Below are 14,225 nucleotides of genomic sequence, written 5' to 3' on the forward strand. Positions count from 1 at the left end.
CGACATAATGGGTCGCAAATAGATAGAATAGTATAGGTTAAATTGTAAAAGGGCATAAGACGATAAGGTCCTCCTTGCAAAAAGAGAGGATAAGGTCACTACTGGCTCCTTCTTCCCAGTCATGCCTCTTCTCTTTGACGTCACATTGATCTCCCGACCTGCGAGCTCGGCATGGACGACGGCATGCTGCTCAGCTCCACGACGCCCCGCCTCGTCCTCTTCTTCTCTCCCCTGCTTCTACCTACCCCCTGACACCCGGCCTCGGCCTCCCCTTACAGCATCAGCGTCGTAGCCTCAGGGGAGGGCCACGAAAGCGTTTCCTCGGTGAGCCATCTTTACCTTGCACTGCTACATGCTGGAGGCTGCCTTCACCTCCTCGCCGCTGGGCATCTCGCCATGAGCCCCTGAAGGAGCACCGACCGGTGCACCACGCCCGTGACACGCCTGCCACCGTCATGCACAACATGGGACACAGGCCCGGCCATGAACACCATGCTACACCCGCCGTACACGAGGTCGATGCTGCGCTCCACCAGCTGTTGCTGCCCCAACTACATGGTGTCCGCCCGCTACGCCACCTTCCTCCCCGACGGCTATGACATGCTGGAGCACCCGATTGCTTTTCTCAGGAGCCCTTTTGCAAAAGTAAATTGTATGGGTATGTAACTAGCTTTTTATGCGAGTAAATGTTATAGGCTGGTCACACATGTCATAATCATGCTCAAAACGGTATAAGCACGACTAGTATTTTCTCCCCCAAAAGAGGCCCTGGTGGTTTTTGGCATAAATCTGTAAACATGTGTTTCCTGCAAACCTTGCCTCCAATGTCGATTGTTTTTACAATTCACTCCATTTTTATTGGATGTATCACCTCACCAAGCAGGGCGTACATGATCAGGTTTCTGATGGTTGCATGAAACCAGCAGAATTTTCAAATGACACCGCACGGTACTATGTCGCAGGGTAGTCCATCTTCTAAAAGTTATATCTAGAAGTTCTTATACATATAGTGGATGTAGGATCCTTTCAACGAAATTGCAGCACTGCCTCATGAAACTAAAAATTGAACAACATTCAAATATTAGTATTTGAACAGATAACCATGCTACTCTATTAGTATATTGTGCGCATGCTATTGATGCTTTCATAAAACACCCATTACATAGGGAAAAAATGAAGGCTGGACGTGGACCCACACTTAGGCCCCATATAGAAACAAATGGTCATTCAACTCACGTACACATAATGAATATACTCTACCAACCTGTCACATTTGTGTGCATAATGCTATCCACCTCTCCACTATGCATATACTGATCGATCTTCACCAGTATAAGTAGGAAGCCATCTTACAGAAGTACAGTATGTAGGAAGCCACAATGTTCATTCATCCACACTGATATGTGAACCCCTTCTTTTTGGACATAATCCTACATATTAGCACACCAGATAGGTGACACCCACATACCCAGAAGGGAAGATGAGGACAGAATCAGAGAGATGACATGTAGTATATGGGAATTAGAGACATCAGACACGTAAGCCGCCTCCTCCACTGCTTGATGACAGCCAGCATGATCGTGATTGTCCGGCTGTACAAACCGTGCCACTTTCATTTGGAGCAGGTGCGAGCCTTCCCACGTCCAATTTTTCGGTTGGTTGCTGGCTCAAGCTTTCGTCCACATCGGAGTAATGCTCATCCGAAAGGAAATAGTCGACGCCAAGGAGGGTGGTTGCCCTCAGTGCCCAGAAAATCTGCCCATGGTTGAACAGCTAGCATTGAGTTTCGCATTTGCCGCCCGAGTCTACAGCTCTGTTTCCTCTGCTGTCGGCATGTGCGATCTGCACCCACCGATAGTGTCTGTGGTGGCAATGTTTGGGGGTCTGGAACCGTCTTTCTCTGAGTCTAAAGATGTGCCTTGACCACATAGTTCTCTGGTGTGGCCAACTCCCTCGTGAGTAACGTGCCGATGTTGACGCATGTTGTTGTTTCTGTCATGGTCTCTCGCTTATGATGCTTTGCTATCAATCTTCATTGTAAAAAACACATATACTCATCAGAAAGTTTCAGTCCTAAAAGATATAGAAATATTTTAAACAAAAGTTTGTGGATTTCTCATCAGTTATAAGGGACGAAAATGGCTTTCTATACTATGGATAGTGTAGCAGCATTTTTCTATACAATTCATGAACTGAAGGTAGCTATAAATCAATGAAAAGAACTGTGGCATGGTTCTTTTTTTTGGCGGGAATAGTTGCATACATTACATAGTATCCAGTGTGCTTCATTAGGTGCAAATCTAGCAATGAAACATTTTCCACCAATAATAATTGTGCCTCGGCGGGCCGGGCCATGCCAGGCACGATTAAGATGGGCCGTGCCGGGACGGCCCAGCCCGGCCCGTTTGGCCAGCTATAATCTCCACCCTCTGTTGTGCGTTGTCGCGCTCGAGCCCATCTCCGGCGAGACAGTGAGGTGGCAGTCGGAGGAGCCCGGCGATGGCGGCTCAGGGGCCAGGGCGTGGCCGACGAGGTGGTGGTCGCCCTAGGCAAGCTCGGCCCGATGCAGAGGAGAGCCATGACGGCTGGCGGCGGGGGCGGCTATATATGGCGGGGCCCTGATCCCCTGACGGCGATGCCGTCCGAGCAGGCGCCTTCCTGCCGGACCTCCTCCTTCCTCCCCGGCGTCCCTCTGCGCGCCGCCACCTTCAAGCAAGGCCGCCGTTGGCCTCCGCACGGTGAGCTCCCCGCACCGCGCGTGTGGGTTTGGGTGTTGTGTGTGTGTCGGGGATGTCGATCTCGATCGATTTGAGATGCGATGCAGCGACGGGGATCTGATTGGTTTGGCCATGAATAGATTAGAGGGAATTTGGTGTGGGGATTTGGGCATGTCTGTCGCGGGAACTCAAAAACAGAGAGCCCAGAATTTGGCCATGTCTGCAGTGAGATCACATTCAGTAGATAGTTTTCTCGAGCTTAGGATGAACCACTCGCAACCTGGAGACGAGTGACTTAATTCTCACACCATGCAGTCATTCACTCAGGCTGTAGAGACACCCAAATCCATGAGCTCAAACTTGACACCATTACATTTATTCAATCTTAGTTACAGGGCACAATCTTAGTTACTCAGAGCATACCCGTCCGTACACACCATTACATATGCTCAATCTTAGTTATAAGGCACAAATGCATAATAAGTAGCAGGAGCCAACACTCAGCCGATCAACATACATAGATACAGAATATATATGTCCACACATGCACTGTGGACCGAAACACACAACAGCAAGCCAAATAGCACACACAAGCCACACCATGGGATGGGAGTCGATGATGAATGGATATGATAGGAACGGCACCTCCAGCATCAATCCTGGCTCTTCCAGCACGATGGGAATCTTGCGGCCTTGCCCATTTCTTTTATGTTTCCCATTTCTTGGTATTGGTTTTCTGGTTTGTTGTGTATAAGATTGGGTTTATTTTTATGTTTGTTAATTGCTTCTTTCAACTCACCAGGGATCAAGTTGCCATTGAACTCGAGCTCTTTCAATTTTGGTAGGTTGTCAATGCCAGAGAGACTCTGCACCTTGTCCTCTGTGAATGACCAGATGATCTTCTCGAGCTTAGGAGCAGATCCATTGGCGAACCCTATGTTGGTGATGGCAGAACCATCGACAATAAGAAGGTTGAGACTTGGGAACTCATCTTTGTTGAACTTAATCTGGCTTTCAACACAAGCTTTCTCCTTCAGGATTAGGCAGCGCACATATTGTATCTTGGCGAACATTTTCAGGTCATCTTCACTCAGTTTGGTACTACAAAGAGTCACCTTAGAAACTTTCTCAGCCTTGTCAAACAATGAAAGCTTATTGTTGTTGTTGTTCAACTCGACTTCCTTCAGTTCTAGAAGTGCTTCGACCCCAGAAAGAGATTGTATGCCATCAGTTGAGCATAAAATGATCTTCTCCAGCTTATGGGCTCCACCTTCAAACAAGATGTCAATCATGTTGGAGCCCTCAACAAGAAAGCACTTGAGATTTTTGAATTCTTCATTCTTGAAGGTGAGATTGTCATTGATGTATGTTTTGTCCCGGAGCCTGAGACAAACTATATTGGGAAGCTGGTTGAGGACCTTCAGATCATCCTGCTTCAGTCGGGTTCCAGTTAGAGTTATCTTTACAAGTTGGAAGAAGTCTTTATTGGTCAGCAGTTGAAGAAGTTGCCCCTTTCTTGCGGTTCCAGTAATGCTTAGGCTCTCAAGAGGCAGATTAGCGGGCCTAGCGTGCTGGTGGGCCGGCCCGATTAGCATATGGGCCCTTCCTGGGCTGCAGGCTACAGCACGCGGGCTGGCACGACACGACCCGTATAATAATCGTGCCTCGGCGGGCCGGGCCATGCCAGGCACGATTAAGATGGGCCGTGCCGGGCCGGCCCAGCCCGGCCCGTTTGGCCAGCTATAATCTCCACCCTCTGTTGTGCGCTGTCGCGCTCGAGCCCATCTCCGGCGAGACAGTGAGGTGGCAGTCGGAGGAGCCCGGCGATGGTGGCTCAGGGGCCAGGGCGTGGCCGACGAGGTGGTGGTCGCCCTAGGCAAGCTCGGCCCGATGCAGAGGAGAGCCATGACGGCTGGCGGTGGGGGCGGCTATATATGGCGGGGCCCTGATACCCTGACGGCGATGCCGTCCGAGCAGGCGCCTTCCTTCCGGACCTCCTCCTTCCTCCCGGGCATCCCTCTGCGCGCCGCCACCTTCAAGCAAGGCCGCCGTTGGCCTCCGCACGGTGAGCTCCCCGCACCACGCGTGTGGGTGTGGGTGTTGTGTGTGTGTCGGGGATGTCGATCTCGATCGATTTGAGATGCGATGCAGCGTCGGGGATCTGATTGGTTTGGCCATGAATAGATTAGACGGAATTTGGTGTGGGGATTTGGGCATGTCTGCCGCGGGAACTCAAAAACAGAGAGCCCAGAATTTGGCCATGTCTGTAGTGAGATCACATTCAGTAGATAGTTTTCTCGAGCTTAGGATGAACCACTCGCAACCTGGAGACGAGTGACTTAATTCTCACACCATGCAGTCATTCACTCAGGCTGGAAAGACACCCAAATCCATGAGCTCAAACTTGACACCATTACATTTATTCAATCTTAGTTACAGGGCACAATCTTAGTTACTCAGAGCATACCCGTCCGTACAACACCATTACATATGCTCAATCTTAGTTACAAGGCACAAATGCATAATAAGTAGCAGGGGCCAACACTCAGCCGATCAACATACATAGATACAGAATATGTATGTCCACACATGCACTGTGGACAGAAACACACAACAGCAAGCCAAATAGCACACACAAGCCACACCATGGGATGGGAGTCGATGATGAATGGATATGATAGGAACGGCACCTCCAGCATCAATCCTGGCTCTTCCAGCAGGATGGGAATCTTGCGGCCTTGCCCATTTCTTTTATGTTTCCCATTTCTTGGTATTGGTTTTCTGGTTTGTTGTGTATAAGATTGGGTTTATTTTTATGTTTGTTAATTGCTTCTTTCAACTCAGCCAGGGATCAAGTCGCCATTGAACTCGAGCTCTTTCAATTTTGGTAGGTTGTCAATGCCAGAGAGACTCCGCACCTTGTCCTCTGTGAATGACCAGATGATCTTCTCGAGCTTAGGAGCAGATCCATTGGCGAACCCTATGTTGGTGATGGCAGAACCATCGACAATAAGAAGGTTGAGACTTGGGAACTCATCTTTGTTGAACTTAATCTGGCTTTCAACACAAGCTTTCTCCTTCAGGATTAGGCAGCGCACATATCGTATCTTGGCGAACATTTTCAGGTCATCTTCACTCAGTTTGGTACTACAGAGAGTCACCTTGGAAACTTTCTTAGCCTTGTCAAACAATGAAAGCTTATTGTTGTTGTTGTTCAACTCGACTTCCTTCAGTTCTGGAAGGGCTTCGACCCCAGAAAGAGATTGTATGCCATCAGTTGAGCATAAAATGATCTTCTCCAGCTTATGGGCTCCACCTTCAAACAAGATGTCAGTCATGTTGGAGCCCTCAACAAGAAAGCACTTGAGATTTTTGAATTCTTCATTCTTGAAGGTGAGATTGTCATCGATGTATGCTTTTTCCCGGAGCCTGAGACAAACTATATTGGGAAGCTGGTTGAGGACCTTCAGATTATCCTGCTTCAGTCGGGTTCCAGTTAGAGTTATCTTCGCAAGTTGGAAGAAGTCATTATCTTTGGTCAGCAGTTGAAGAAGTTGCCTGTTTTTTGTGGTTCCAGTAATGCTTAGGCTCTCAAGAAGCTTGGGAGGGTGTTTATAATATTCGAGAACATCAATTGGAAAATCTTCGGTGGAACGATCTTGGTCAGTCATGGGAAGAGTGATTGACAGAGACTTGAGGCACTCATGCAGGTCGCTGATAGCTCGAAGCAAATTCCTAACGAGTTTGTCATTGTCTTCAATAACCACACCAAGCTTCCTCAGCTGCCACAGCTTTCCAATATCTTTCAAAACTTGATGATTTCGTGCCTTGACATTGGACAATACCTCCATGTTTAACATTTTTCCAATCTTGTCAGGAACACAAGGCACTGAGTTCAGCACAACGTGTCCAGCCAGCAAATGCTTCAGCTTCAGGAGTAGGACATTTACTGTTGCAGACTCAGGCACATCGGTGTCCCGAATATCCAATACTTCCAGCTCACGGAGGTTGTTGATTTCACTAGGCAGCTGTTTAACATCTGTTTTTCTTAGACTCAGATACTTGAGCAGTAACATCGTCCTGCAGATGTCCTTGAGGTACCGCTGGTTCTTACCACCAAAGCATTTACAACCTTCTAGATCTAGCACCTTGATAATGGATACTCGAAATGATTCTTCATAGAGCTTTTCAAAGAATCTATTGATTGTATCAGAGCGACGGATTCGGAGATTGTTGAAAATGGAGAAGTGGCGAGCCAAGTAATGTGACAGGCGTGTTTCTACAATGCGCTGTTTCCTGGCGATCTTGGTTATGAATCCATGAACTACATCACCTATCACACAGCTCTTCACCTGTCCTGTAGCACCAATATCAGCAGGATAAAGAAGCCACCGGTTAATGAGCGCCTCAAAACATCGATTGGCATGTCGCACAGAGCTGGCCCAGTCTTGCTTGGTTATCAACCCCTCTACAACCCACCGTCCTATCAAGGTTGACCGCCTGATGTGTTGTCTTCGAGGGAAAATTGCTAGGTATAGCAAGCAGGACCTGTATTCCTTAGGCAGGTCACTGTAAGAGAACATGAACATCTTCTTAGCAATGATATTGCTGTCCAATGAGTTGTGTGCAGATGTGTGTGAAGCTTCATGTACCGGCTGCAGGGCTTTGTGCAACTTGCTTAGCTCCTCATTGCTCCTCTTGGGGTTGGCGTGCAAAGCATGAATGAAGATCTTCATGCAGAATTCATGGTGCTTACACTTGTCCAAGATGTCAAGATAAATCTTTGGGTTATCTTCAAGCATGTGGTTTTTTGTAAGCTCAAGTGCAGTATCATGGTAGAAGCCAAGAAGACTATAGTCTATAGGCTCCCGCAGTGGCCAACAATATTCTTTGGCTCGTGCTATCTTATCTTTGAATGTCAACATCAGTGCACCGGCTATGCAACCAAACATGCTGAAAGCATTTTTGGTATCCTTCCATCTGGATACCCAGTCAGCATCGAGTTTGAGGATAACCAGGATCTTGTCATCTTGTCCCGTCAAACAATCTTCAATTTTGTCCATGATTCCTTTGATCTGGAGCTGGTCTTGCATCGTGCACTCGATTTCCTGAATCTTTGCTATGGTTTCTTCAATTAGAGCATTGGGGATACAATGCTGACTTTGTATACCATCAGTTGTATCTATTTTCTTCACGGATTTGTCTTCCTGCAGCTCAGCTGGACCTGGTTTCTTCATGGTTTTGTCTTCCTGTAGCTCAGCACCTGGTTTGTGCACGGATTTCTCCTGAAGGACCTTACGGATCATTTCTTTGATTTGATCCTCGACCAATATAATGGTGCTAGTGGCGCTGACGGCGGTGGCTTGCTCCTGGATCTGCGGGTTCTTCTTGGTGGTCACCGGGGGGAACACCTCCCTTAGGATCTGTTCATAATGGGCTTCTTTGAGACGAATTGCCTTTGTGTCTGCATCTTCTTCCATATGCCCTTTAAGCTTCTCGGCTGTTCTCTTGATGATATATTCATGCGTGAATCTGTCTTCCTTCCATTCTTGGTCTTGTTTGGTAGTAGGCTCACCTTCAATAGGCTTGTGCTTGAGCTGCCACAGCGCTCGAAGGAGTACCCATAAGGGTTGATCTTTAACAGATTCTGGCAGACCCAGCAGGTCTTCATCCATTTGTTGTAGGTTGATCTGCAGTTGTGCGCCCTTCATTTGTTCCATGGTGTTCTTGATTTCAGAAAGTTTGTTGTCCACCTTCATTGCTTGGATTTGTTCTGTGACTTCATCGAGCAGCTTCCATTTTTCTAAGCGAATATCAAATCTTATTTTTTCAGCCTCCTCTTCACCGACTTGACATTCCTGTTGCTGGGGCTGGGGTTCGAGAGACTGAAGCTTCCGCAGGATGTAGTACAGAATGTCCCGAGTTCGAAGGGTTCGGGACTGGATGTGCACTGCTGGGATGTCGACCATGACACTGCGCCAGTGGGGACAACGTTTTTCCCACATTGCCGAAGCTTCGTTCGCAATAGCCAGGGTTTCCTCTTTATCCTGTGCCACAATGGCGACCGATGGTATGGGCTCTCCCATAGCAGTGCCGCATTGTGCGACATCCTCTATCCATTCGGCTAGCTTCACCCTAATGTTCTCCTCCGGCGTACGAGGCTGGTAAAATGTCCCTCTTACACCAGAATGGTTAGTCGTTGCCACTGCTAGCATGAGTTGATCGTTGCTCTTTTCTTTTTCATCATCGGAACTAGCGGATGATGCGGACGCTTGCTCCTCCGCTGTAGGCGACAGTGCCGCTGCCGCCTCCTTTGCCGGGACCTCAACACCATACCTGTAACATGCCAGAAATAATTAATTAGTCTCAAAAGTTTAACCATGTAGCCAGAACAACAGATGAAGAAAAATAACTTCTGGAACTGCAATATATATAAGCCAGAAGGAAATTCCGAGACCTTTGATAGGTTTATCTCATAAAAAAAAAGTCAAAATGGTATGGTGGTTTATTTTTCTATTTTATTTTTTTAGGAGGGGGGGGGGGGGGGGTGGTGGTTTATTTAGGTAAGACTCTGGACGAGGGGGGAATGGGCTTCATGTTTTGACAATGTTTTCGCAATGTTCATGTATATACAACTTAAAGCAAATTATATTCATAATTATATTATGTGACAAAATAGTCGCTCGGTGGCTAAGAGCATCTCTAGCAGATCCTTTAAAACTACGACCCGTATAAGCGTTTTACGGGCCGAGAAAAACGCATTATAAGAGTTGATTTTAGCTGCGGCGAGGCCCGTATAATCAACCCGTAAAAAAATATTCTCTAAATATACCATCTTTTTCCTCATGCCTTTCATGTTGAGTTCCGTCCCCTCGGTGTGTGCGTATCCTGCCTCCGTGACCATCTCCTCGTGCTCGCCACCGAGCGCGATCGGGCCGGAGCCAGCAGCAGTGCCGACTGCAGCAGCAACCGCCGCCGCCGAGGCATTCGCGGCCGACACTTGAGGCTGGCTAGCTAGCTAGCTAGCAATTCGAGCGGACGGCCGCCGCCGAGCCGTTCGCGGCCGACACTCGCATGAGGCTGGCTAGCTAGCTAGCTAGCAATTCGAGCAGGCGGAGCTAGTTAGCAATTCGAGCGGATGGCTAGCTAGCTAGCTTCATGCGATGGTTGGGCATGGCGGCCGGTGGCCGCGGTGGTCGGGACGAGCGCGGCGGCCGGGGACAGGCGAACGGGAGCGATTCATGAAGGTTACGACGGCCGTTGGATTTCCGCCAATGGTCTTTCGTCGTATATAGGTCGTTCTCGGGTTGATCTTTAAATCCTTATTTTCATGGATTTGGCCAGGATATTTTCCGCGCCTCTTAAAAAAATTTACAGGTCGGAGTAATTTACGGGTTCTATTCCGGTCGTTTTTTCCGTCTAAATTGTAAACTGGCGGTAATTTTACAGTTTCGTGCATTTTAAGAGGTCTGCTAGAGATGCTCTAACTAGCTATAATAGTCAGTTTCAGCCGAGATTTTGTCATATCATTTATCACTAGGTATTCATCTCAGTGCTGCCAATTGCACAGCTATCTACAGTAGTAGCATATGATTCCTCCCCTCATTTACTAGTTCTTACCAGTAACTGTAAACTCAGTAGTAACTGTTCATTATATTATCAGAGGTTGATATTTAAATATAAGTCTTTTTAGAGATTCCAATAAGCGACTACACACGGAGCAGAAATGAGTGAATCTACACCCTAAAATATGTCTATATACATCTTTATGTAGTCCATAGTGGAATCTCTAAATAGATTTATATTTAGGACCGGAGGGAGTACATTTCTTTTAATTTTTTGATTTCACAATAGGTATTGTATCCATTTTATTGTTTGATGTGTACTAATTTTTATTTCACATATTTTCTGTATTTAATGGTTTTTGTTCTACTTATTTTAGTGTATTCGGCACCACTTAATTTTGAATATTCATGACAACTTCCTTTTTAGATGAATTTTCCCACCGGTAATCGTGGATTGCTTTACAACAGCTTCAATTTCCTCCAATTTTTTTTGTTTCACTAGTAATTATGAGTTTTTTCCTTTGATGATTTTATTTTTGTTCCACTTCTTTTATTCTTATAGTAATTATGTTCCATGATGAATTTTAGTAATCTTGAGTTGTTTCATCATGAGTAATTTGTTCGAGTTATATTAATTTCTCGTTTCCAACACCAATCTTGAATTATTCCACCATGACATTATCTTTGTTCCACTTGTCTTGTCCCAATAGAAATCCTAAATTATTGTCAAGATGATTTTCCCACTTTTTTGTTAACTGGCTGTATTGAGTTGTTTTATTTCATTCTTTTTTATTCTAATAGTAATAATGTTGTATGATGATTTTCTATTTTTTATTTTTGTTGCATAAGGAGTCTGATTATGTCTTTGAAAAAAACATTTTCATGGTTATTATGTCTTTGAAAAAAAACATTTTCACCTATTTGTCTTTTGTAGTGTTTTCATGGTTATTATGTCTTTTGTAATGTTTCCTTCGTTTGTTATCCAATTTACTTTTCTTTATTGTGGTGTTCATCCGATTTTCCTCGATTTGTACATTTCATGGTTATTATGTCTTTGAAAAAAACATTTTCACCTATTTGTCTTTGTTTCTTACCCTTTTTCATTATTTTATTATTTTTCCTTTTCATATTTTTCCGTTCAGTTTTATTTTTCGCCAGTGGAATATTTTACTTGATCAAAGTCAAATGCATTAAGGACGGAGCAGACCAACTCCTGGTGAAGGACGAGGAGATTAAGCATAGATGGCGGGAGTACTTCGACAAGTTGTTCAATGGGGAGAATGAGAGTTCGACCATTGAGCTGGATGACTCCTTTGACGAGACCAGCGTGCGGTTTGTGCGGCGAATCCAGGAGTCTGAGGTAAAGGAGGCTTTAGAAAGGATTAAAGGAGGCAAGGCGATGGGCCCTGATTGTATCCCCATTGAGGTGTGGAAAGGCCTTGGGGACATAGCGATAGTATGGCTAACCAAGCTTTTCAACCTCATTTTTCGGGCAAACAAGATGCCAGAAGAATGGAGACGGAACATATTAGTACAAATCTTCAAAAACAAGGGGGATGTTCAGAGTTGTATTAATTATCGTGGAATTAAGCTGATGAGCCATACAATGAAGCTATGTGAGAGAGTCATTAAGCACCGCTTAGAAGAATGACCAGCATGACCAAAAATCAGTTTGGCTTCATGCCTGGGAGGTTGACCATAGAAGCCGTTTTCTTGGTATGACAACTTGTGGAGAGATACATGGAGCAAAAGGACTTGCATATGGTGTTCATTGACTTGAAGAAGGCCTATGATAAGATACCGCGAAATGTCATGTGGTGGGCCTTGGAGAGACACAAAGTCCCAGTGAAGTACATTACCCTCATCAAGGACATGTAAAATAATGTTGTGACAAGTGTTCGAACAAGTGATGTCAACACTGATGACTTCCCGATTAAGATAGGACCACATCAGGGGTCAGCATAGAGACCTTATCTTTTTGCCTTGGTGATGGATGAGGTCACAAGGGATATACATGAAGATATCCCATGGTGTATGCTCTTTGCGGATGATGTGGTGCTAGTTGACGATAGTCGGACGATGGTAAATAAGAAGTTAGAGTTATGGAGACAAACCTTGGAATCGAACGGGTTTAGGCTTAGTAGATCTAAAACTGAGTACATGATGTGCGGTTTCAGTACTACTAGGCGCGAGGAGGAGGAGGTTAGACTTGATGGGCATGTGGTGCCTCAGAAGGACACCTTTCGATATTTGGGGTCTATGCTGCAGAAGGATGTGGGTATTGATGAAGATGTAAACCATCGAATTAAAGACGGATGGATGACGTGGCGCCAAACTTCTGGCAGTCTTTGCGATAAGAGAGTGCCACAAAAGTTAAAAGGCAAGTTCTACGGGACGGCGGTCTGGCCCGCAATGTTGTAAGGTGCTGCGTGTTGGCCGACTAAAAGGCGACATGTTCAACAGATAGGTGTGGCGGAGATGCGTATGTTGAGATGTATGTGTTCACAAGAAAGGATTGAGTCCGGAATGATGATATATGAGATCGAGTTGGGGTAGCACCAACTGAAGAGAAGCTTGTTCAACATCGTCTGAGATGGTTTGGGCATATACAACGCAGGCTGCCAGAAGCTCCACTGCATAGCGGACGGCTAAAGCGTGCGTAGAATGTCAAGAGAGGTCGGGGTAGACCGAATTTGATATGGGAGGAATCCGTAAAGAGATATCTGAAGGATTGGAGTATCACCAACGAACTAGCTATGGACATGGGTGCGTGCAAGCTTGCTATCCATGTACCCGAACCATGAGTTGGTCGCGGGATCTTATGGCTTTCACCTCTAGCCTACCCGGAATTTGATATGGGAGGAGTTCGTAAAGAAAGATCTGAAGGATTGAAGTATCACCAACGAACTAGCTATGGACAGGGGTGCGTGCAAGCTAGCTATCCATGTGCCCGAACCATGAGTTGGTCGCGGGATCTTATGGCTTTCACCTCTAGCCTACCGCAACTTTAAGTCACTTTTTGTGGATCCCAAACATATCCCACAAAAAATATAAGGGACAATAAAAGAGCCTGGTCAAAATTTAAGATAAAGAAAGCCGATGTTGAAAAGACTGCGCCACAAGGTGTTATCTCATTCTAGTCGCTAAAAAGTCAAAAGGGAGGCGAGCTACATCCACTCCAGAAAAAGAAAAAACAATATTTGGTCCCTAATTTTCTCAAAAATATAATTAAAATATTCTTATAGATGTCTATTATATATGTACATACATATTTTTATCAATATATGTTTTAGACATAGGGTAATGGAAAAAAATAATTTGTGGTGCTATGGATTTGTATTTTGGGTTGCTTTTAAACAAAAGTTTCTTTATTAACATTTTACGTGTACTCTCTCCGGTCCTTTTTAATCCACATATAAGATTTGTCTAAAATCAAACTTTGTAAAGTTTGACCAATTTTATAGAAGAAATATCAATATTTATAATACAAAATCAACATCATTAGATGCATCAGATTGTTCTATGGAGCACAAACCAGATTGACACTCTCAACATCCCATCTCATCTGAGGCAGGCATTTTTAAGGAAATCAATAGATTTTCACTTTTGTGCCACTCCCTTGCCATCCATCTTGATGTCCCTTTGTTCCTCCATACCTTGGGGTGTCCATGTGCCTCTTAGGTTATGAATATGTTGATGGCACTCTAGATTCCCTTGACACACTCTAGTGGAGAAACGCAATCCTGTGCTGTCACCACTTTATGGTACAAGTTCACGTTGATGAACAATTATTTGCATTGGTATACCTTAATGCACTCGAATCTGATGAACAACCATAGTGGAAGTAGGGAACTGTGGTCTGTGACCAAGTACTGGCCCTATTTGCTTGGCTTCACGATAAATGCAAGAACGTGTATGAATATCTTGACATAATTTGGAATTC

General features: G+C 45.4%; 1 protein-coding gene across 1 annotated transcript; it reads right to left on the reverse strand.

Moving 5' to 3' along the window:
* Nucleotides 1–5,557: 5,557 nt before the first annotated feature.
* Nucleotides 5,558–9,070, reverse strand: LOC125518267 (the record flags this gene model as incomplete). Its single annotated transcript, XM_048683164.1, has 1 exon — nt 5,558–9,070. A coding segment is annotated over one exon (3,513 nt), but the record flags the coding sequence as incomplete, so codon positions are not given.
* Between the last annotated feature and the right edge of the window lie 5,155 nt (nt 9,071–14,225).

Source organism: Triticum urartu, chromosome 7, assembly GCF_003073215.2.
Source record: "Triticum urartu cultivar G1812 chromosome 7, Tu2.1, whole genome shotgun sequence".
NCBI lineage: Eukaryota > Viridiplantae > Streptophyta > Magnoliopsida > Poales > Poaceae > Triticum > Triticum urartu.